This window comes from Lepisosteus oculatus, chromosome 13 (assembly GCF_040954835.1).
Source record: "Lepisosteus oculatus isolate fLepOcu1 chromosome 13, fLepOcu1.hap2, whole genome shotgun sequence".
NCBI classification, from domain to species: Eukaryota; Metazoa; Chordata; class Actinopteri; order Semionotiformes; family Lepisosteidae; genus Lepisosteus; species Lepisosteus oculatus.
Window position 1 is genome coordinate 18,543,132 of NC_090708.1, and position 22,033 is coordinate 18,565,164.

Genomic DNA, 22,033 nt, shown 5'->3' on the forward strand with positions numbered 1-22,033 from the left:
AATCTCTCTGATCTTTTTGTTGGATCTTCATTGCCATCAATAACTCTCCGCGCATTTCAATCAGTGATCATGGTCACACTACTATACTGTCTCTATCACTGTGTGAGGTAATCTCTGTTGCAGGATCTGACAGCTTATTAAAGACCAGCTGACAGGGTCATACTGCTGAGATGCCTAAGTAACTTGAGCGTGGGCTATCACTGACTTCCAGCCCACTGAATAGAGACATAAACACACACACAGTTCCCCTTTGTAAAACTGCACTTGAGTAACTCAGTTGAATTTAGTTTTCATATGCACAAGTGCAATATGTTCTTCCCCAGAGCCGTCAACCTGGTGACGCCCCCACTCCCTCCCATCACACTATGATCTTTCCTCAATTCTTCCTGTACCCACATTGACTGTACTCCAACACCACTACATACACGACAACTGTAAGTCGAAATTGTACTTAAAACTGTTGCTAGTTGCACTATTTATTACTAGTTGTAATATTTATTAATCACTGTATTATTTTTGCACTGTTCCCCAAATTACTTTTGCACTGCTTTTGTCCTGTTGTATACTTTTCTGTCTGCGTTTTTTGCGCAGTTTTGGATTACACTTATTATTGTTATTGTGTTACTGTGGATGCTGCACATTGGTGATGGTGGAGGGGAGTCCCCATTACCTGTAAAGCGCTTTGAATGGAGTTCCAGAAAAGCGCTATATAAGTGTAAGCAATTATTATTATTATTAAATTATTGTCGTCTTCTGTTCTATTTATATACTGCACCTGAGAGGCTAATGAGAAACACTTTTCACTATACTATGCACCCATGTAAGTATAATGACAAATAAAGTTGAACTGAAGGTTTGTTCAGTGAAATGCTTATTTGCATGTGTGCTCCAATACAAAGACAAAGACATTTATTTGGATTCACCAAAAGTAAAAACACAGCATAAGAACAGCAGCAGCAGCAACAAACAAGTTAAATAACATAATACATTAAAAAAACAAGTCAGATAAGCAGCATGAAAAGAGAAAAAAAAACATCAGAGCATGCTGGCTGTACTTTTACTTAAGAAAAAAAACAAAGACATCAACAAAATTAATGAAGAAAACGTGCACATACACATACACCCAACAGCAGTAAAATGAGATTCTTCAGTCTCCATCAGATTCAGATTCAGGTTAAACAAAAAATAGCTGGTTAATAAATAAGACACACAATGAGTCAGAGATAAAAGACTATGTCATAAAAGAAGCAGACCGACAGGCTTAGTGCTTCATCACCTGTGACTCATTCAGAGACTTCATTGTTAATCAACCAAGTCCAAGCCAGGCAGCGGAATGGCACTGTGCTAAAGACAAAGATCTTCTCTTGTGAAAATACTAAAGACACGATGGGCAGCAAGGGTATCGGGAGCACAGTCACAACATGGATGCAAAGATGGAGGCCAGCGCCACTGCCTACAGAAGAATAATTGATCATCCAGCACTAGAAAATTAAAATTTGTTAATATGTGTACATTTGACTGGGGGTTACAGTAACTGTTTATGGGGGCAAACCTCATTACTGGTGCTTGCCACCGGGCACAAGTTCTGGAGTCGTAACTGTGCGAAGCAGAGGTTCTCAGTGATCACGGAGCTCAATGTTAGTTAAATAAGGATGTCCAGCACAGGCGTTAGAACTGTATTTGCACCATATTAGCTGCTGCTTCACTTGTGTCTTTGAATGTGCAGGGAGATGAAGCATGCGGAACACACTTCCCACTTCCTGTTCCTAAGATTCAGAGCCTCTGATTTTCATCCCAATTTAGCTCTGAACTGAACTGGAATGATAATTTCCTGGTTGTAATTCAAGACTTGCCAATAGTGTCCCAGCAGAGCCATATTCCAGCAGGCGATCCAGCAAATCATAGTTCATCCATATAAATCAGCAATTTTGTAAAGACCTGGAATATGTGTAACAGTTTAATCAACTTAGTCAGTTAATTAGCTCAATTAACACTGGAGTCATGACCTGTGCTTCCTGAGTGCTACAGTGTGCTCACACATTTATGCCATATTAAAGGTTCCATTAAGAGGTTTTAGGCTCCTAGAACACTCGTCGTCACTCAGAAACTTGAAGTCCCCAGCGGTTTCAAAGCGAAGAAGTCCTAACCAGAAAATCAGCAGTTGATTGTGGAAATTAAGTCATTGTGTGAGCCCAGCTGGAAGGAAGACCTGGAGCTCAGGAACTATGAGGGCCCCTCTGAGAAACAAGTACCAGCTGACGTGCACAAGCGCACTGGCACACCTGAGCCCTCATACAAACACGGAGATGCACACTCACCCTCATCCCTGTTCCACACAGCCAGCACTCTGAAGATAAAGGCACTGAAGGTGGCAGCGAAGAATCCTCTCCAGTAGTTCCTGACAGCGAAGAATGTTGAGGTTACTTCTATACTGAAGAGGACGCCTGGGAGTGAAACCACACAGCACACAGTCAGAGGGGCCAGCGAGCTGCTTCATCAAAGCAAACGTACCACTCCACATTACTTCAAAATAGGTCAAATATATATGTATTAGAAAGATAAATTGGCGGATAGGTTGGTATGTTATTTATTAAAGCAAGCTTAACTCAAATTAAACACAGAAAAGAAAGCTACAGAGTAGCACCTAAAGAGATACAAATCTTTAGAATCTTTAAAAACAAAATAACAGGCTTAGGTGCCGGTCACAGAAGTGTGGACGACAGAGCCTAGCCGTATCCCTGAGTGGGCAGGCAGTGGCACTCACCTCCGATAGGCGCAGCAAAGCAGCAGCCCACCCCCACTGCGCAGGCGGCAGCCAGCATCTCGATGTTCCGCGACTCGTTCTGCAAGACAGGCGAGTGTCAGCCTACCCGCCTGACCTAGCGGGGCCAGAGCTGGCTGTCACACTGGTGATTTTCCCCTGTTAGAAGGGCCAGGTAACCCATGCTGCAGCTCAACAAGAAGCACAGGCATTTCTGCCAAGATTGACCAAACATCCAGGCCAATGTCCCACAGCTTCTCACATGCTAGTGAGATATGAATTCCCCATGTTCTCTTTACGTTATATTATCTTCCAAAAACAGAGAGAGGAGAGAGGACAGCCATTCTATGGACTTAATTCATGGTGCAATAAAGAGGCAAAGTGAGGAAATCAATAATGTCTTGTGAATACATGCTTAATCTATAAACGCACTATGAAGCCATGTGCTACTAGTGAAAACAATACAATCTACAGTATACCTATAAAACTATACTAGAATTACGAATACCTATAATGAAGTAACAGGAACAATAAAAAATTAAAGTTAACCATCATGGAAACAATTCTGAAACTGGTGTACTAGAAAACTAGAAGGAATGGTTACTGTAGGAAACTTGGCTTATTTAATAAGAAGATAAGATGTTTGTTTTGTTACCACACCTTTGCGCTGTTACAATGGAGGCTATAGTGAAAGTGCAGTAAAAATACTATATAACACCAAAGAATAGCCCAGACACAACAGAGGGTGTTGAAAGGTCGTAAAAATAGGGTTCTTTATTAAAAGGAAAATTCCACAATTTAAAGTATCGAATAAACAGATAACAAATAGAGTAGATATTCAACAGCACAGTGTCTGACAAAATACCGTTTTCATTTGCGATTCCTTGTCAGCTTTGGGATGTCTCCAAATCTTTTGTTAGATTTCACCCAGTTTCCTCCACTGCTGGTTCTGTAAAAACCCGGCAGTTCATGATAAAACCACTGAATGCCTTCTCACTTAGGCTGAGGGGGAGTGGGGAACTACAGTATATTTGCCTTGAAGCTTTCCAGCCAGGGGATAAAGAAGTGGTCTTCAGCAGCAGGCCCATAATAAGGAGAAACCCCACATGAAACAAAACCAAACCATTTGAACCGCAGCTCAGAATGTATTACTGTACATCACCATCTAATACATTCAAAACATCTAGTGCCAAACCACAAATCTCAAAAACCCATCCTCTCAGCATAGCCTCTTCAGGAACTCGGACAAGAAAGAACACACTTGTAGCGACATTCTCTGGTGTCACACCACATCACAGAAACTGACCTCCGATCACATAAATTAATACACATTCTGTGTTCAGATTAATTTGGGACCTCTGTCTTTAAGTACTGTATAATTATCTTAATCTGGATGCCTCTGCTGCGGGCTGCTTCAACAGCCATCCTTTATCATCAATGAAGGGTCACGACTGCTGGCTTATGATTTGCAGAAAACATGCTGGAAGTATCAAATGTTCCTCCCGCAGCCCAATGACATGCTGTTCAGATTGATTAGCATTTTTCAATTGCCCAAGGTATGCATCTAAGAGTGATTACACATGTGACTATGTTCATAAAATTTAATACGCTCATGGCAGATTTTTGGAAAATCTGATTTTTTTTTTTAGAAAGAACCCTTCACAGTCTGACTCTCTTCATATGCGGAATAGGGAATTCTTGCTCTGAGCCAAGGTGCAAATGAAACAATTGGGACATTCCAAACTGGGTGGGTATAATACAAACAAATCCCTAAACATTTCAGAAAATCTGTCAGACCTTGAGATTTTAATGTTTTGGTGTTCAATAGGTGAAAAAGTAAATAGTGGTAATGTGATGGAAAATCTTATCAGTTAAAAATAGCTACATATACAGTACATTTACACATTGACTAAATCAAATTTGATCAGGAGCCTGATATAGTATTTTGCCTGGTCATTTATTTTATTCAATGAGGTCTGCTCCTTGTTCCTGGTGTAGTAACGGTTACAATTCTGATCTAACACAATCATAATCTCTCTGAACACAACTGGACTGCCACCATGGAGGTCCCAATGGTTTCAGTCCTTAAACTGGTCAGAAGGGCTCATGATGCCCTTTAACAGCTGTGAGCAGGATTATGGCCGATTCTGCTTTCTGCTCTGCTCTACCAATTCAATTGTAAAATCAATGAGCAATCCCAAATCCAAGGAAAGGAAAAATCTACTTAGAACTGACTCCATTACTCTCTTATTGGTTCACAGCTTATTTAACCACATGACGATGTCAGAATAGTAGGGTTCGCACAGAGCTGCTCGGCTTCCTTACCTTATGTCCATCAAAGCTCGCCTCCTGTGATAGCACATGGGCCAGAGAAAAATAAAACTGTAAAGCTTCTGACTAAACAAGAAGGCCTTCCCTTGATGTCCTCCATTAAAAAAGCCACCATCATCAGGGTAGATTCTCCTTAAAATGCATGTTTACCTGCCCGTTTCTATGTACCCTTTCAAATCCCTTCCACAAAATATTTTCACCAGGTTGCACTGTCTGAAGCAATAAGAAATGCACAGGAATACAGAAGAGCTACTGGCATCATTTGCTCTGGCCTGTGTTGGCTCAGAAAATGTCATTTCAGACATGCAACAGAGACACATAGGAACAGTGCATGCGGTTATGAATCCTTCAAACATTGTGACATTGAACACAACATTTCGCAACAGGATATACGTATAACACATTTACTGTACATACTTCAGTTTAGACCTGGTTAATTGGGCACACACTTAACCTTTAAAAGTAAAATTAATGTCTCTTATCAGTAACCAGAGTGCGACTGTCCTACTTGACAAGACTGGGAAATTACCAACCGTCTGGAACAACACTCTTCAGAGGAATGTCAACTACACACCTCATTCAGAGCTACAGTACCCAGCACTGTCCACCTATAATAAAGGATAAGCTCCAACAAGGGTGACCAGTTCAGGTATGACTTTTCCTCAGAGCCTTTCCAGAAAACCGTACTGATCCACCCAACAATTTCTCCATGTTGTATCTGAATGTCTATATTTAAAGTTGTCAGGAGTGGATGTATTGTACAGTACAGTGATGGGGAGTTTCACAATTAAGAGTCAGAGAAGTCAGTGTTGAAGCTAGGGGTTAGGATTAGAATTACTGTTAGGGTTTGAGTTATGCATAGGGATGTCCATACTGCAAACCAGTGAAGGTTGCAATTTGAATTTCAAAGTGAAGAGCCCTGCATATACTGTATCTGCATTTCTCTCAAGGCCAGGGTTGACAGCAACAGTATAAGAAGTTCAATAAAACTTCACTGGCTGCAGAGACACAGACTGAGGGAATAAGACGAGAGAGCGAGAGTAAGAGAAACAGAGACTGAGAGAGATTGTGATTGTGCTATTGATATTCCCTGTATCTGGGCTTCAACATCTCTGCAGTGAGCAAAGCTTTGCATCATTGCGGTACTGGGCCCCATGCTTCATGCATGAATATTTGATAAAGTGCGGTGTAAGCACAACTCTACGCTGCCTCAACTATAGCATAGAGCTAGCAATCTGCATTTTCTAACTGTTAAACCCTGACGGAAGTTGAACAATATATAAAAAAACACATACATATTAGTACACACACATTTCTTTAAATCAGTATTTCTCTATGTTCAACTTTGACTGAAGCCAGAACTGTATATTTTAGGATGGGAGAAAGCCCCTCCTTCAAGCAGAAATACTTTATCTTCCTCATTGTCAGAGGGCACTTCTCTCATACAATTAGCTGTCATTTTGAACTCAAAATATCCCATCACACACATATACATACTGTATGTATGGATATTAAATAATTGTGCATCTGTTTATGTACAATTGGAAACTTGAATTGTTCAACATATTATTGTAGAGCTACACTCACACAATGCAGATAACAGAGAAACTTGTGCAGTGAACAGGCAAGAATCATATTAGTACCCTGATTTTTTAGGAGTTACAGAGAGGGGATCAAAGAGCAAGCAGGATGCTAGAAACGTGTGCAAAAAATCTTTTGGAATGCAATAATATTGACATCATTATTATCGGTTTTGAAGGCATAAGCAGAACTGTAGAATTCACAGACTTAAGACTAAATTAATCATCACTCAATCTATTATATATATTATTGACAGGCATATAGTATATAATGAAATACTTTTTTAAAATGTCAATTTGCAGGTTCAACCTTGCTAAAACAATTGATTTCATAAGCATCTGTATTGATTCTGATTTTAATTTGATCATAAGGTCAGACCAATCAAACACAACATTCAAATGCAGTGTTCAACAATTTTGGATACGTTAATGATTATTGAAAAAAGTGCAAAACAGAACAATCCCTGGTCTCCAATTGGTAAGTCTGGGAATAGAACCTGAAAGTATCCTGTTATGACATCACAAATGAAGTTCCAGCAAGCCTAAAGTAACTGAATATCCCTACGCCAGTCTTCCATGGCTGGTAAGTGCAACAGGAACTATTGTATTAAAAGCCAGATTTCTATCTTTACTCAGTAATTTGAAAGTACCAAAAGATTTTAAGTTATTTTATTGACACAGAAAATGCTTTGCATACTGGTACAATACCTTTCTACTGTTAATTATGCTTGGCTTAAAGCTCAACAACACAGGGCACACTATTCAAACACATCATAACCGGCCTAGTGACGGTTTCTCTGCTACACAGTGTCAAGAATCACCATCTCATTCACTGACATAATGGCATTATATCAGATACCCTACAATGTAGTACCTGATGACAGATCACAGAAAAATGTCAGTACACCAGCTATGACACAAATCACTGATTTTGTCAACAAGAAACTGAAGTGTCAACCTCTCGTTTAGAAGATTGATCTTTTCGTTTAGAAGGCATTGTCCCTCTTAACTATTAAGGCCTTTTTAAAAATAGAACAAAAACCAAAAAAGTGTTTATAGAGCTACTAATTGGGCTGGAATGTTATCATGGGTATTTATTTTCAATAAATTAAAAAAGTTATGAGGATAAGTTGTTATCCCTTCTGTGTGAGTGAAGAGGCACTGTGCAGTTTGTAATGTATCTGCAGAATGGTTACATCCCACAGCAACACCTGGAGCTCTTGTTGAAACACCATAGTCATAGATATGGCACGAACAGACCTATTCACAGACACTGGTTAGGTTATTAGACAATTTACTTAAAACATAATTTAATCTTCCAGTCTGTAGCCTATCTGTAAGTAAAGCTTATTAGGTTTAATCATCTGCATTCTTCTTTGGCAAAAAAAAAAAGCTGTAAATTAGCCAAAATGTACCCCCAAACTACCAACCAAGTTTCCATTAACTTTCCAAAGACTAAGCCCACAACCTCGTGTTTCTTACCTCATAGATTCCCCCAAAGAGGGACATAAACTTGCTCAGGAGAGCAGCACACAGGCTGGCGATGTGCACAAACGGGCCCTGTTAAGAGAGAGAAATGAGGGAATGAACATGAACAGAAGGGGAATCCTTTACACATTATGTGAAACACAATGACTATTTCTACTATTCTGCTGGGATAGCCTCGGACACTGTGCACCACTGCTCGAGTGCTTACTGCCTATACACCATTGTTTAAGCCCAGTTGTTGGGTGTCCTAAGCTGCTCAACTACTAAAGCATGCTCACTGGAGCTTAGGTTCAGCTCGGTGATCCAAGTATCCCAGGTTCAAGCCTGGGTCATGTCACTAGCAGCTGTACAAGTTTTGTACTGCATGTTTTTATAATGCATGTAAACCACTGCTGATACTCTGTAATGTCTTCTCCTACACAGTATGTAAGGCCCCTTGTGAGCCTTTAGAATGAAAAGTTGTGCAAACTTCTGCTACAGTCAGTTCCAGGGCACTGCAGTGTAGTCATAATACAAGAACACTGTGAAATTCACTACACTACAAGGCTGTAAAAAGACTCCAACTGCATGGTATTGTCATACATTTCAGCCTTTACTGTGACAGGATCTGAAGATCGGCACCTGAGGCACAGTTATTTCACATGTCTACATAACATTACTCTCCATACTGTACAAGCTTGATGATTCCAACAGTTGGTGTTGGCTTAAACACAGGATTCTACAGCTGGTAAAACCTGAAATGACTCACACTGCTGGGCAAGAGATGTCATCTAGCCCATAGAGAAAAATGCATTTAAGGAAAGGAGACAAGCTGGAAGTCAAAGGCTACACTGTGGGCTGATTAAGCAATACAGACAGATTTTGCACAACACTGAAATCGGTCAAAAAAAAATGCTCTGGAATGATAAAGCCCATTTTAAAGCTCTTTTATTTTTAGCTGTGATACTAAATAGATTATTTTTTATTAAAAAAATAAGTTATAATGTATTTGTTGTGAATGATGTTTCAGTACTTTTCTTGTAAAAATGTTTTCACAAGCAGACATTGAACAACACTATTGTAGTTTGAAATAGTGAAATAAAAAAGCCTGTTGCTTTCAATATCTGGTAACTCTTGTCTTCATATTCTAGCAGTATGGCCCATTATTTTATATGTAGACCACTGCAGTCCTGCTGGCACAGCCCACCCACAATATTTTCAATAATAAAAGCCTAGCATTCCACCTTCACAAACATTTATGGTCCTGCACCATGGAAACAGCACTGCTATTCACTGGTCTGCAGCAAGCACATGCTTAAAGACACACGTCAGCAAAAACTTTCATATACAGTAGTACACTCCTGGGTCCTTGTAGTGTAGAATATTTTCTGTGAAAGTGTCACAGACAGAGGCCGTTTGTAAGATTTTGGTTTTTAATCACGAGTAACTAGAATGACTTAATATTTTCACTTTGAACTTGCTTTGATCATGTTACTAACAGTCTTACTAACTCTGCTCATAATAGCCACAAAATCTTGGACAGGCTTTCAATACTGCACCTGACCTTTAAGCTACTGTATAAGCTACCTTTGTGTTAAATCTTTGTAAAAGTGATGATGTTCTTAATTACAGTAATTGCAGCATGACAAAACAACAGTAGGCCACAACAATAAAAAGACTTAGGCTTTAAATTGTACTTTCTTGACTTTTACTTTAAGCTTTCACTTTTTCCATTACAGCAGCTGATTCCACTAGATGACCACTGATGTCTGTGCAGATACTGTATGAGACCATAGAGCCAACAGCAGCTGAGGCAGCTCTGAACTAGAAGCAGGTGAAGAAGATTCAGAAGCTTCTTTTGGTTTGGATAGCACATCCTAATGGTAGTTTTCATCAGCATTCATGAAAATGCCTGTCCTGCTACTTCTTTACAGTCCTCGGCAATGATAGGATATTCAGTAGGAATGTTCTGGGCTGTATCCACAACTTTAGACAGGATGCTCCCCTCCTATGGGACATACTGTTTTCCAATTATTTTAACAGAAATAATGTATGCATAGCCAGAAATACTGCAAGCCTACAAGCCTAAATTGCAAACACTTTCCAATCTAGTAACATTGAAGTGCTACTCTCACAGTCTGACAGGTGGCAGGAACAGTTAAGAGCAGTTAGTTAGTGTAACCATACTTACTGTACATACATAGTCAATGGATATGGAATATCTCTCAGGATAGAGAATTATAATGCTGGAGAAGGTAGTCTGGGGATTGAACCCTGCACTGGCACTTCAGGCAGCTCGTTACTGCATTGCCAAAAGGCCCAGCCCATCTGTCAAAGCAGTGAACGACTGCTGCGGGCATCCTTGAAACTATACTAAAGGGCATGCACAGTACAATGGAGTTAGCTGAAGATCAACAGCAACTTTAATTTATGGGTTACTGTGAAACACGCAGAAATTAATAATGACTGGGAAATTTTTACAAGACTTCCATTTTTAATTCTGTCAGTGAAGGTACTAATATTTACCTATAATTGTAGGTAATAATTATGCAAGAGTGTAAAGTTTGCAAAGATTTAATGCTCAGATTATGCATTAATCAGTTTTTAAGAGGTTTAATTTAAACCCTGTCTGAAAGTGTCCTGAAGTTTCTGAGGTCAGTTGGTAGTCGAAAGCATTAAAAATGAACTTTTAAGCCTTTAATACATAACTGATCCCACATGCAAGGTCTAGAAGTTTTTTCATGCCCTTGAAAGACTGCAATGGACAGTGCAACTGTGCTGAGGAGATAGCAATGGGAATCAAGTTAAACAGCCAGTTGAATCAGTTACCCATGGTACTGTTCCCTCAAAGCTGATACTTGCTCAGTTAGTAACTTTAAACTTATTTTTCCACTGCCTTTAAGGGAAATGTGGATCAATTTCTGACTCTGAGCTTAAGTTGTCCTGTTTTAAAGATGGGGGGGGGGGGGAGTAAGATTAATTCTGTTACTAGACACAATTGCTGGTGTCACTTGAATAATAACGCCCTCACGAGACGACCACATGCAATATTACTGGACAGGTTAGAACTGTAATGCTGTGGGTGCCCTCCCTTGTGTCAATGTCATGTTGTGTCAAGGCCATGTTGAGAAGCATCACAGTGACCTAGTTTCTGAGGTGCTTCTCCACTCCGGTTCGCTGTGAGACCCCACGGGGCCACGGCAGCTGGGCTAACGTTTCACGGACCCCGCATCCATAACAAAAGACCCCGACACTCTGTGCTTGAACGTGTAACAAAAGCCGCCGCGCTCTTTTAATTCTGAAACGCGAGCCTGTTTCCAGTGTACCTGCTTATTAATTCATTCGCAGCTCTCTCCAGGGCCGTGCCACGCTGTTGTGCAAACACCTTGTTTAAAACACCGCCGACAAAAGAGCTGGGAAGCGTGATCTAATTACTACGGCACACGCATCCCAGCGGGGATGGGGGGGTCAGCACAGCACAGCAGTCCCCTGTCAGTGCAGAGCGACCGGAGAACAGTACTACTTAATCATTGCCCCGGAGTCGGTGCGCTGTGTGTGATTAACACCAACTCTTTATAGAGGAAGAGCTCTACAGTTCAAACATGCACAGCGTAACACCTTCTGTCATCAGCACAACAGATTCAGCCACGACAAGCATTTATTGAATTTCTTCTTGGAATTAGCACTGAAATGTGTAATGAGGTGGTGCAGAACCAAATAAGGCAAAATTACCGTCATTAGTCTGTAGCTCAAAATGGATAAAAAAGAGATACACATTAAAGGAGGAGAGCACAACAGTGAGCCAATTCTACCGCTTTTTGTCAGGTATATCCGAGCCAGTCTGGTTTAGTCTACTTAATGTGCTTCTTCAACCCTTCCTACTGTTTTGCTGTTAAAGATCAACCATTTGAAATACGCATCAGCTCTTATTCTAGAGGGTGTTCCAGCACTGTGACGCAAGATGTGATTCAAAACACTTGATCCATTATTAATTTATACCAATTAATAAATTCAAAAATAGTAATATAAATTAATAAATTAATGAATAACTCTTAGTGCTCCAGTACACTCAGCACACATCAGCTATCAGTGGGGAGGAGAACAGAGTAATGAAGCCAATTCATAGATAGGGATTATTAGGAGGCCAATGCTGGTAAAGGCCAATGGGAAATTTGGCCAGGATGCTGGTGTAACACCTCTACTCCTTTTGAGAAACACCCTGGGATTTTGATGACCACAGAGAGTCAGGACCTCCGTTTTACGTCTCATCAGAAGGACAGCATCTTTTTACAGGATAGTATCTCCATAACTATAATGGGGCATTAGGACCCACACATACCACAGGGTGAGCACTTCCTACTGATCCCACTAACTCTAACAGCAACCTTTCATTTCCCTAAGAAGGGAAAAGCTCTCCCCTCCAGGTACTGGCCAGGCTCACACCTCCTTAGCTTCAGTGGACAGCCAGCTATGAGTTGCAGGGTGATACATAAATTGGTTATAAATCTTAAAATGTAAAAATGGAGCTTAAGAGCAAACAAATAGGGAAAAGAGATTTCCATTGAAACAGGTCTGACAGCAGAAAGTTTCTGTGCAATGAATTTCTTTAGCAAACTCGGATTCAGCAGACTCTGGTGACTAACAGGTTCTAGCACAGGGATAACCTTCAACAAATAAAAAGCAATAAATGACAGTAGGGAGTTATGATTTGCCACAGCTGCCCTCCCCACTCTGTAGACAGGCCAGGCAGAGACAGGAACTCTCTGCCCATCTCTCATTCCGAAAAACAGCATTCTCATTTTCACCGTCTGCCCCCCTGCCACCCAGACAGTGCGTCACTTGCCTCTATATTAAGCCCGTTCTCTTCTGTAAATCAATATTAACTCCACTGCTCTTGCACAGCACTCAACCCCACCAGTGAAAACAGGTTTAGAACTAGGGGGAAAAGATTCAGCTTCTGATCCCAAAGCTGCTCTGGGCCACTGCAGCTCAATGGCACACTTCTCTCGAGCTGATTCACGCCAGACTCCCATTACAGCAGGCCCCCCGTCACCAGTTGCTCCGTCTCTCTGAACGGCAGGCACAGACACATTCACATTTTGACCTCTTTTCGGAGAGCAGATGGAAAGGAAATGCGATGTGAATCCCTACTTCTAATTCGGTTCTGGGTGCGTCTCGTTAGGAGCAGGCTGGAGTTGCCCTTTTTTTGCGAACAGATCATTCTGCGAGACAGTTCATACATCATAAATCCCAGCATGACTGAATATATTCTTTTTGTGCTTCCTCAGTGAGGGTTTGCCAGTTGTAAAATGCTACAACCATCAAAGCAACACAAGAGCTACACATAACGGTCATCGCAAAGCCCACCCCAGCACCCATTTTCTTACTGTGATCTCAAAGCACAATGCTTTAACAAAGATCTGTGAGCCCACAGGCACAGGGCCTGTCATAGGAGTCAACATACCCTTGGGCAAACCAAACCCTGCCCAGCTAGATCCGCACTGGACCCTAACCAGGCACAGACAGTTTTCTGAAGAACACTCGGAGATTCCGAGTCACAGCATGGTGCCATTCCATAAGGAAAGCAGCCATCTCTAAATTGTGGAGTCCCACCTCTGGGGTAAAGAAGGCCTTCAGGCGAAAATAATATTTTAATGAAAAAAAAGACATACAACTCAAGTGAGCTGCAATTCGGATCCAACCTATGCTGTATATTGTTTCCCTCATAAGATGCAAATTCCACTCTGTCTATACCATAGGTTCTAGAACCAAAAAGCTCTAGGACATCATTAAGCTAAAATAATTAATTTCACAAAAGACCTGCACTAACAAATAGCAACAATTGTAGTGTTGCACTTTTGCCCACATATTACAGTATGACCGAACAGCAAAAAAATGCAAAGAAAGAAAAGATCCTTCTTATTACTTAAATTTTACACTGACTCTTTCTAAAGTGGCAGTTACTACAATTACACTGACATTCATTTTTACAGCTATAAAACTCCTGTACAGTACACTTGATTCAGGTATTCAACATTTTCTGGACTTTCAGGCAAGGACAAAGCCAACCCTAGAGTCCCCTTCAACATCAACAAAGATGGAAGGATCCAGGAACACAATTCTCAGAAATTGAGTGACACCCCATGTAGAAAGCTGTGTAGGGATTTTGAACAGAGGTAAATCCCTCTGAACAAACAAGGCTTGAGAAAGGTCTCTTGATCTCAGCATTAACTACTTTGCTGTCATCGGAGACTTTTTTTTTAATCTCAGAAGAAGTAAGAACATGTGTTTGTGCCAGTGGAGGGGGTCGCTACACACTCTTGATTTTGCCTTGTAGCTGACCGCACTGCCCACTGCCCTTCTCAGCAGGCACAGAGGATCTGCTGAGAGACGGGCAGAGTTCAGCTGATTAGTGGAGCTGTGTGGGTGGAAGAGAGCCAGGCTTTTACTCTTCGTGAAATGATAATAATGCAAATCTACTGCTCTTATTATCTGTTAGAGCTCTGACTCATCCATCAGCTCAACAGAGCTGTTTGCCAGAGAGAGACCCATCAAGATGCCGGCAGAACTCAGAAGCACACACACGCACATGCAATTACCCAATAAAGGAGGATGAATCAAAACACTGAAAAACGTCTTCAAATCCTTTTTATTCTTCATTGAAGATCTTTGTTTCTTGCGGTGGCAGAAATTTGGCTCATTTCCACTATTTTAACACATTATTGGTTGTTCTTGTTGGTTTAATATTCTCTTTCAGGCAGAGCATGTCATTTTAATAATAATGACTTCATAAGGATCAATAAAAACATGTAAACCAGAGCGACGTCTATGTACAGTACAGTATGTATAGCACGCATGCGTTTTGTCATCGACTGCTGAAGACTTTGCAAAAGTGTTAAATATAGCCAGATGAGATAAAGAATTTGGAGAATACAGTTCATTTAGAAGGTTAACAGAACAAAAATGAATAGTTTATGTGGGTGCTGGACCAGCAGGTGTTCTACACTGATGTCCTATGCACAATGTGGTATTGACTCCAGTACAGCCAGGAGGAAATGATACCAGGGCTCCAGCACTGGATCATCTACAGTATGTGCTCTTCAGACACGGAGTACAGTTAACTTCAGACACGGAGCAATGTTCTTTTTGGAGAGCAGTGTAGGTATCTACTTGGAGGTACAGATGTGGAGTGGTGAGCACTGCTGACTTACAATGTTGGGCTCCTGAGTTCAATTCCTGGGTGCTATCTGTGTGGAGTATGGAGTATGTGCATGTTCCTCCCTAGTTTGGATGGTTTTCAGCCGGATTCTCCCATTTCCCCCCTCAGTTCAAAAACACATTGGTAGGCTGGAGTCAGGGAAAACTGGCTCTGGTGTGAGTGTGTGTGTCTGTGTGTACCCTGTGATGGACTGGCGTCTCATCCAGGTGGTATCCTTCCTTGCCCCTGTTGCTTGCTGAGATGCCCCGGCTTCTCCGCAACCCTCAGCAAGAAGAAGCGGTTAGAAAACTGATGCATAGATACTGTAGCATCATGGTTTTCTCCGTGGTATCCTTCTTTCATGCTATGCTTGTTTAGTCATTTTCTGATAGGCGAGTCCTGAACATACAGTATGTGATCAGTAACTCTTTTTTATAGGTCTTCAAAGATTGTGGCATGACTTGCACATATACACCTCTCTGGAGAAGACCAAACTCACAAAGTTTCTGATCTTTATACTGTATACAGTGGAGCCTTCCAAACTGAGCCCTCAAGATCAAACTATTTAACTGATTGTCTAATTCATACAGTACATCATTTTGTTTTAAGGAACATAGAATGGGTTACCATAAACCCTATTGGATATTCAAATGAAAAACAAATGTTTGGATTAAAAAAAAAGGAATTGGGATTCTCAATTTTTTTTGGCATACTAGGTGCCGAATTTAAGCCGATGGCTTTGAAAAAAGTACCAGTTTGGTATTTTCTCGACTGCTGCGAAACTGGCAAGAGCAGCGCATGTGGGTTAGCGACAGCCTGACAGGGAGACTCAGAAATAAGGCTCTGATTGGGTGTTTGAGAGGGCAAGTGGGAGGCTGAGTGGAATGCAATGGGCCCAGAATAACCTCAGCACCTCCGCACATACAAGAAGGCTGCTGAGAGGAGGAGGCCTGGCCTTGGCGGGAGGGGTGGGGGGTGGATTTGATTTTAGGAGCATCCAGGAACGGGAAACGCCAAGAGCAAGGAGAGGACACCTGTCGCCACCCGTTCTTGGCTGCCACTCTCCCAGCTCCAGGAGCGTTTCCAGCTGGCTTCTGAAAGACAATTGGGGCGCAGGCACGGATAAAAACTGGGAAAACAAAAATGTCCCCAACCCCGCATACCAACCTTTAAACAAGAACGACAAGTTCAAATTCTGTCTCCTGTCAGTGAGAGCCATTTCAGACCGGTGCACGAGAGTTCTCCTACCTCCTTGCCCAGGGGCATGCCACTGCCCAGCGCGCAGGTCAGGCCGATCACTTTGGCCACAAAGGTTTTGAAAGTGAGGTATTCTTTCAGGACCACCCCTCGCAGGATCGTCTTCATTTCTGGGATTCCCGAGCCTGAGGGAGGGGCAGAAAAAGTGAGATGGGAAGAAAGGGGGAGCGGGGAGGAAGAGGGAGAAGAGATGGAAGAACACAGAGACGGAGGGGGAATAGTGGGAATAGAGAGAGGGGAGAGAGAGGAAAGGGGGATGTGGTAGAAAGAGAAAAGGGAGCAGAAGAGCAGTGAGAAAGAAGAAAGGAGAGAAAGATTATTTTCTAATATTCAATCAGATTACATTGCGCACTGAGATTTGTGGCATCCGTTAACACATTTAAGTGTGGACTGGAAAAAAGCCTGGAAAAAAATGCCGGAGTCCTTGCATTGCTGAAAGGCATACAGTCAAACCTCAATTCAATAAATAACCTGAATGCTAAACGGACAATTTCAACAGATTTCAGGGCTGTAACGTGAAACACAGCACCTTCGACAGCACAGTGCTTCCTAGTGGTCTGGTTCACAGCCTGTTCAACACCATTCCCCTTGCAATTTAATAATAATAATTGCTTACACTTATATAGCGCTTTTCTGGACACTCCACTCAAAGCGCTTTACAGGTAATGGGGACTCCCCTCCACCACCACCAATGTGCAGCATCCACCTGGATGATGCGACGGCAGCCATAGTGCGCCAGAACGCTCACCACACATCAGCTATCAGTGAGGAGGAGAGCAGAGTAATGTAGCCAATTCATAGAGGGGGATTATTAGGAGGCCATGATGGGGTATTACATTTACAGGTTTCCAGCACATTGCACAAACTATTGACTTTGCTTGTAAGTTAATATTACAGGACAGAGGATTGGGAAAAATAGAGAAATAAAGAAAAACAAAGTCGGAGAATATTGCCCAAATAAATATCTTTTTACAATACACAATAACACAAAACATTAAGAACACATACAGTATATACAATATTACTGCATGTGTCTCAGAGGCCTCTGTTCAAACAAGCCCCGTGACCAAAAGAAAAAAATATGACCCAAGACTAAATCTTCCTACAAGAAAGAAGAAAAGCACTGTGTACAGTATTTCATTTTGTTCTTTTCCACTCCTACTTTCCTTCTTGTTCCTTTTTGTCTTTTTATGCTGTTTCTGTGTTCAGAAGTCTAAAGTTAACTTTACAGGTTTGAACACCGTTAACTTTTTGATAAAGTTAGTTATCAAAGTGGTTTCTAGGCAAACCAGAAAACTCCCTTTGATCATCTGTACTTACTGGTCGTTCAGCCCTCCTACAGCTAGGCAAACACCTCAAACAAAACCCATGGAGGAGGACAAATAAGCAAGAACGTGTAGTCAAATGTTTGAAATACAAGAAATTGAAGATGAACATAGACATTTTCTTTAACTCAATGTAGACTTAAGTTTGGTTCACCAAAGACCAGAAACGTTGAGGAACGCCCTTCTAGATCTTCTTTCTTTATACTCTTGCACCTAAATGTCTAGAAAAACAACTTTTTTCATAAGTTTCACTATAAAATTTAATTATTTCAAATGTAATAGACAGTCTAAGACTAAGATAAAAAAAGGTAGGTGTGAGCTACTTTGCAGCGCTCCTTAAAGAGGGCTCAGCCCCTGACAGTAGTTTTGGGTACTAGCAGGTCCAGGTTGGAAGCCAGCCGGCGAACTCACCGACAGCCTGCGGAGAGAGGATCTGTGTGAATCCCGCTGAGAAGGTGATGAGAACCACGGGATAGGTGACCCAGGCCAAGTACTGCAGGAACACGTTACTGTCCAGACCCCCGTACATCCACTTCTGTGCTGTAAAACACAAGAGCCGGCCCGTGCGATTGTCTTGAAGGTTTTCCCTTCGGAAGAACCACAGTTTTATTCATTTATTCATATGATGCCTTTGCCCAAAGCCTCTAATGGATGTAGCCCTGTATAAACCCGGGCCTTTTCACTGCACAATCTGAGAGAACTGAGCACAACAGCAGGGTCCCTCCTGTGAATTGAACCCACAACTGTCCTGTTCCACATTCCAGATCCCTAACCACTTCTCCAGTGTGGCCTAGTATAATAGATCAATTTCGCTCTTCTCAGTTCCTAAAATACTTGAGATGATTTATTATTATTTCTTACTAACCTTGCAGAAGGTTTGGGTTCACAACTTGCCTCATGTACAGTACAGTAAATCAACCAATTCAATGATAAGGTTTCTGGAACTGAAGTGATGGGGCCGGTACAGATCTATTCTGGGAGTGGTCAACACAATGTAATTCCAATTTATATGTGTATCTCAGTAATTCACAGGCATTCACATGTTTTTGAGGTAGACATAGGGAAGCAGTAAGAGTTAGGTGAGCCCAGTGTTCTGTTCATTAAAGGTGACCTCCATAGAGAACCTGGACTCTTGTTACTGTCAGAAAACACTCAGTTTTGTTGTGGGACGTGTATTACTGATAAAAGACTTGACACAGACATTCCACAGTGTCTGAGCTCCACTGAGCGAGCATTTCCCTTGATTAAGAAGAGAATTAATAGCAAAAAAACAGACTACAAAAATGGCAACTTAAAAAAGCAGTACGAAGTGACTTTTAGGTGAAATCTATTCTTTATCTATTCTGAATTACTATTAAATAAACTTGGCACTCAGTGCACAACAAATTAAATCACACTGAATTAATATGTAAAGTTTCTGGTACCTCTCTGCCCTAAAGAATCATTTTTCCCACTTAAAATAACTTCACATCTCATGTAATATACTGATACAATTACTTTTTTCCCCTATGCTGTAGGTTTATTATTCATATTAAAACTTCCCTCAGTGGCTATCCAACACTCAACAGTAAAGATCTATTAAAAACATTGAAATTATACTGTTCTAGGCCAAAATTCTCATTATAAGCATCGGCCTTCCCAAAAAATTAAAGACTTAGAACAAATTAACTCAGAAACTATAATTTCGCCACACTCATAAAAACTTTCCCCTTGAAACCCATAACCCATAATTCTTGAAAAGTCTGTTTGATCTCGGGCCCTGTTAACGTTTCAAAAAAGAAGTCAAGGCGAGGAAGACAACCAAAACTGCAGAAGCCTATTAATGTAGCCTACAGCTTTAATTATAAAAGCTTTCCTCAGAGCTGAGCAGAACCACCCGGATGATAAATAATGGATAGAGCCCCCCCTCCTCCTCCCAGGGCTCTATTTTCAAGATATTAAAAACAGCAAAAAAGCAGTAAGCTTACACAGATACTGCCCCCGTCACAAAAGTTTTCACAGTACTCTGCTCCCAGAACTGTAATTTGGGGTATTCAGTTTTCTACTGTAAACATCTTTGTCTTGAGATATGCCAATGAAAGAGACCTCACTGCCTATTAAGAGGTAATTTTTCAACACACACAGTGCCACCTTTCACAATGCACAAGTTCTTCTCCTAAAGACAGCCATGAGTTACCAAGCAACCAAGACTGCAGTTTTCTACTCGAGGGAAGGGACCGGTCTGTGCAGTGGTAATCAAGTCTCTAGGTCAGTTTTTAATTTCTGAGGCTTGAGAAAAAACAGAATCAAAGCACTGTCCCCTAGCAGGATCTGGTTATGTGGCACCAAAGCAAACGTGGTATTCATTGTGAGTGTAAGAAAGACCACAGACGTGAAAACTGTTTGAATATTCAGATGTATTACTGTAGATCCTATAGTTCACATGCTGCAGAGTTCACATAGACAAAATCAGATCATACAAATCCAAGTACAGTACACTTGGCAATACCCCTGTAACTTCAGTCTAGAATCACACCGAAACAATGAAGAACATGAAGATAATTTTCATTGTTCATGAGACCAAAGGGCCTCTGATTTCTGTAGCTAAAGACCAAAAATCAGGCTTGTTCATTTTTCTTGGATGTAATCAATGGATTTACTAATATCTCAAGAGAAATGTTTATCTTGTTTTATAATACACTGCAGAGAGCTAATGAGAAGCTGTGTAATTTTGATGACAACCCAACGCGTCTCCCATCGTAAAATATATACAGAATGCTCATGTTTACTCAAAATAAGCAAATAAAAAAAATTAACATTTTGGGTTACGTTACACAGGAGACTCTTCAGGTATAATGTGAAATAACTCAGATTGCTTTGCAAATACAATCTTATTTTCAGCCATGTAGCATTAGGAATAAAAACATGCCTTTGGTAGGGACCAGGGAGAGCCAAGGCAAGGTCACTGTGCACAACAGACTTGACAGCTCTCCTAATGTGGATGTGTGTTAATGAGGGTATGACTTCAATCAGCAAGGCACTCTGCCTAATCAGGTCAAGGAAAAGCTTCTCCCACATGGCTGTTGCATGGTTCCCAAAGTTGACAAAGGTGTGTAATAATAATTTCTTACACTTATATAGTGCTTTTCTGGACACTCTACAGGCTCTACAGGTAATGGAGACTCCCCTCCACCACTACCAATGTGCAGCCCCACCTGGATGATGTGACAGTAGACATACTGTATACAGTACGGTTACCACACATCTATCAGTGAGGAGGAGAACATTGATGAAGCCAATTCACAGACGGGATTAGGAGGCCATGATTGGTACAGGCCAATGGAAAATTTGGCCAGACCACCGGGGTAACACCCCTAGTCTTTTAGAAAAACACCCTGAGATTTTTAATGACCACAGAGAGCTGATGATCTCATTGCATTACCTTACCACACTCGATGAATCTATGCATTCTGCCCATGGATCCTCAATAATAAACTATTTTAAAGAAGAAGGCACCACTTAAGTCCCCGCCACGTAAGACTCTCAGTCTTTTCTTCCTTCATTAACTACTTCATTTCCTCTCTCTTCCTGCCACCTGTCATTTCTGGTCTTGCCCTACCTGGTACTTTCCTCCTCTCCAGTATCAGAATAAAAAAAAAAACAACAACATCTATCCTCTCTGGTAGTGAGCAGCTAATTGATCCAACATTTTCATCCAGTGCTTTCCTGGAAAAAACAGAGGAATCAGCTTCAACATGATTGGGAAGCTTGTCCAATACTGCAAACCCATTTCACACTCTTCCAATCTGCTCCCTTTCCCTGAGAGGCAGGGGCCTCTCACTCCCCTCTCCTTTTCCCTCCCCCTTCCTCCCATCACACCCTCTCTCACCTTGTAAACAGATGGCGATGGCGAAGTCGACCACCCAGCTGACCAGTGCCATGAGAAGCCCCAGGAGGATTAGAAAGATCCAGTCCTCGCCCACCCTGGAGATCAGGAACTTCTGACAGCGAACCGTGCAGACTGCCAAGGAATGGGAGAAGGTCAAAGTCAGGCCTGCAATGTCACTGCTTCTTTACGCCAGATCCTTAACCGTGATTCTCTGTCCCGGTTGCAGGGGTCTCCAGCACAAGGGGT

General features: G+C 41.5%; 1 protein-coding gene across 4 annotated transcripts in view; it reads right to left on the bottom strand.

Moving 5' to 3' along the window:
- LOC102690024 (chloride channel protein 2) overlaps positions 1-22,033 on the bottom strand; it is a 273,605-nt gene that overhangs the window by 104,411 nt on the left and 147,161 nt on the right. For all 4 annotated transcript variants that reach the window (XM_069197305.1, XM_015361712.2, XM_069197306.1 and 1 more), the window contains 6 exons: positions 21,788-21,919; positions 18,331-18,459; positions 16,586-16,719; positions 8,155-8,232; positions 2,765-2,843; positions 2,319-2,444 (listed from right to left, as the gene is read on the bottom strand). In XM_069197305.1, coding sequence (XP_069053406.1) covers positions 2,319-2,444; positions 2,765-2,843; positions 8,155-8,232; positions 16,586-16,719; positions 18,331-18,459; positions 21,788-21,919 — 678 coding nt within the window. The remainder of the gene's footprint in view (positions 1-2,318; positions 2,445-2,764; positions 2,844-8,154; positions 8,233-16,585; positions 16,720-18,330; positions 18,460-21,787; positions 21,920-22,033) is intronic.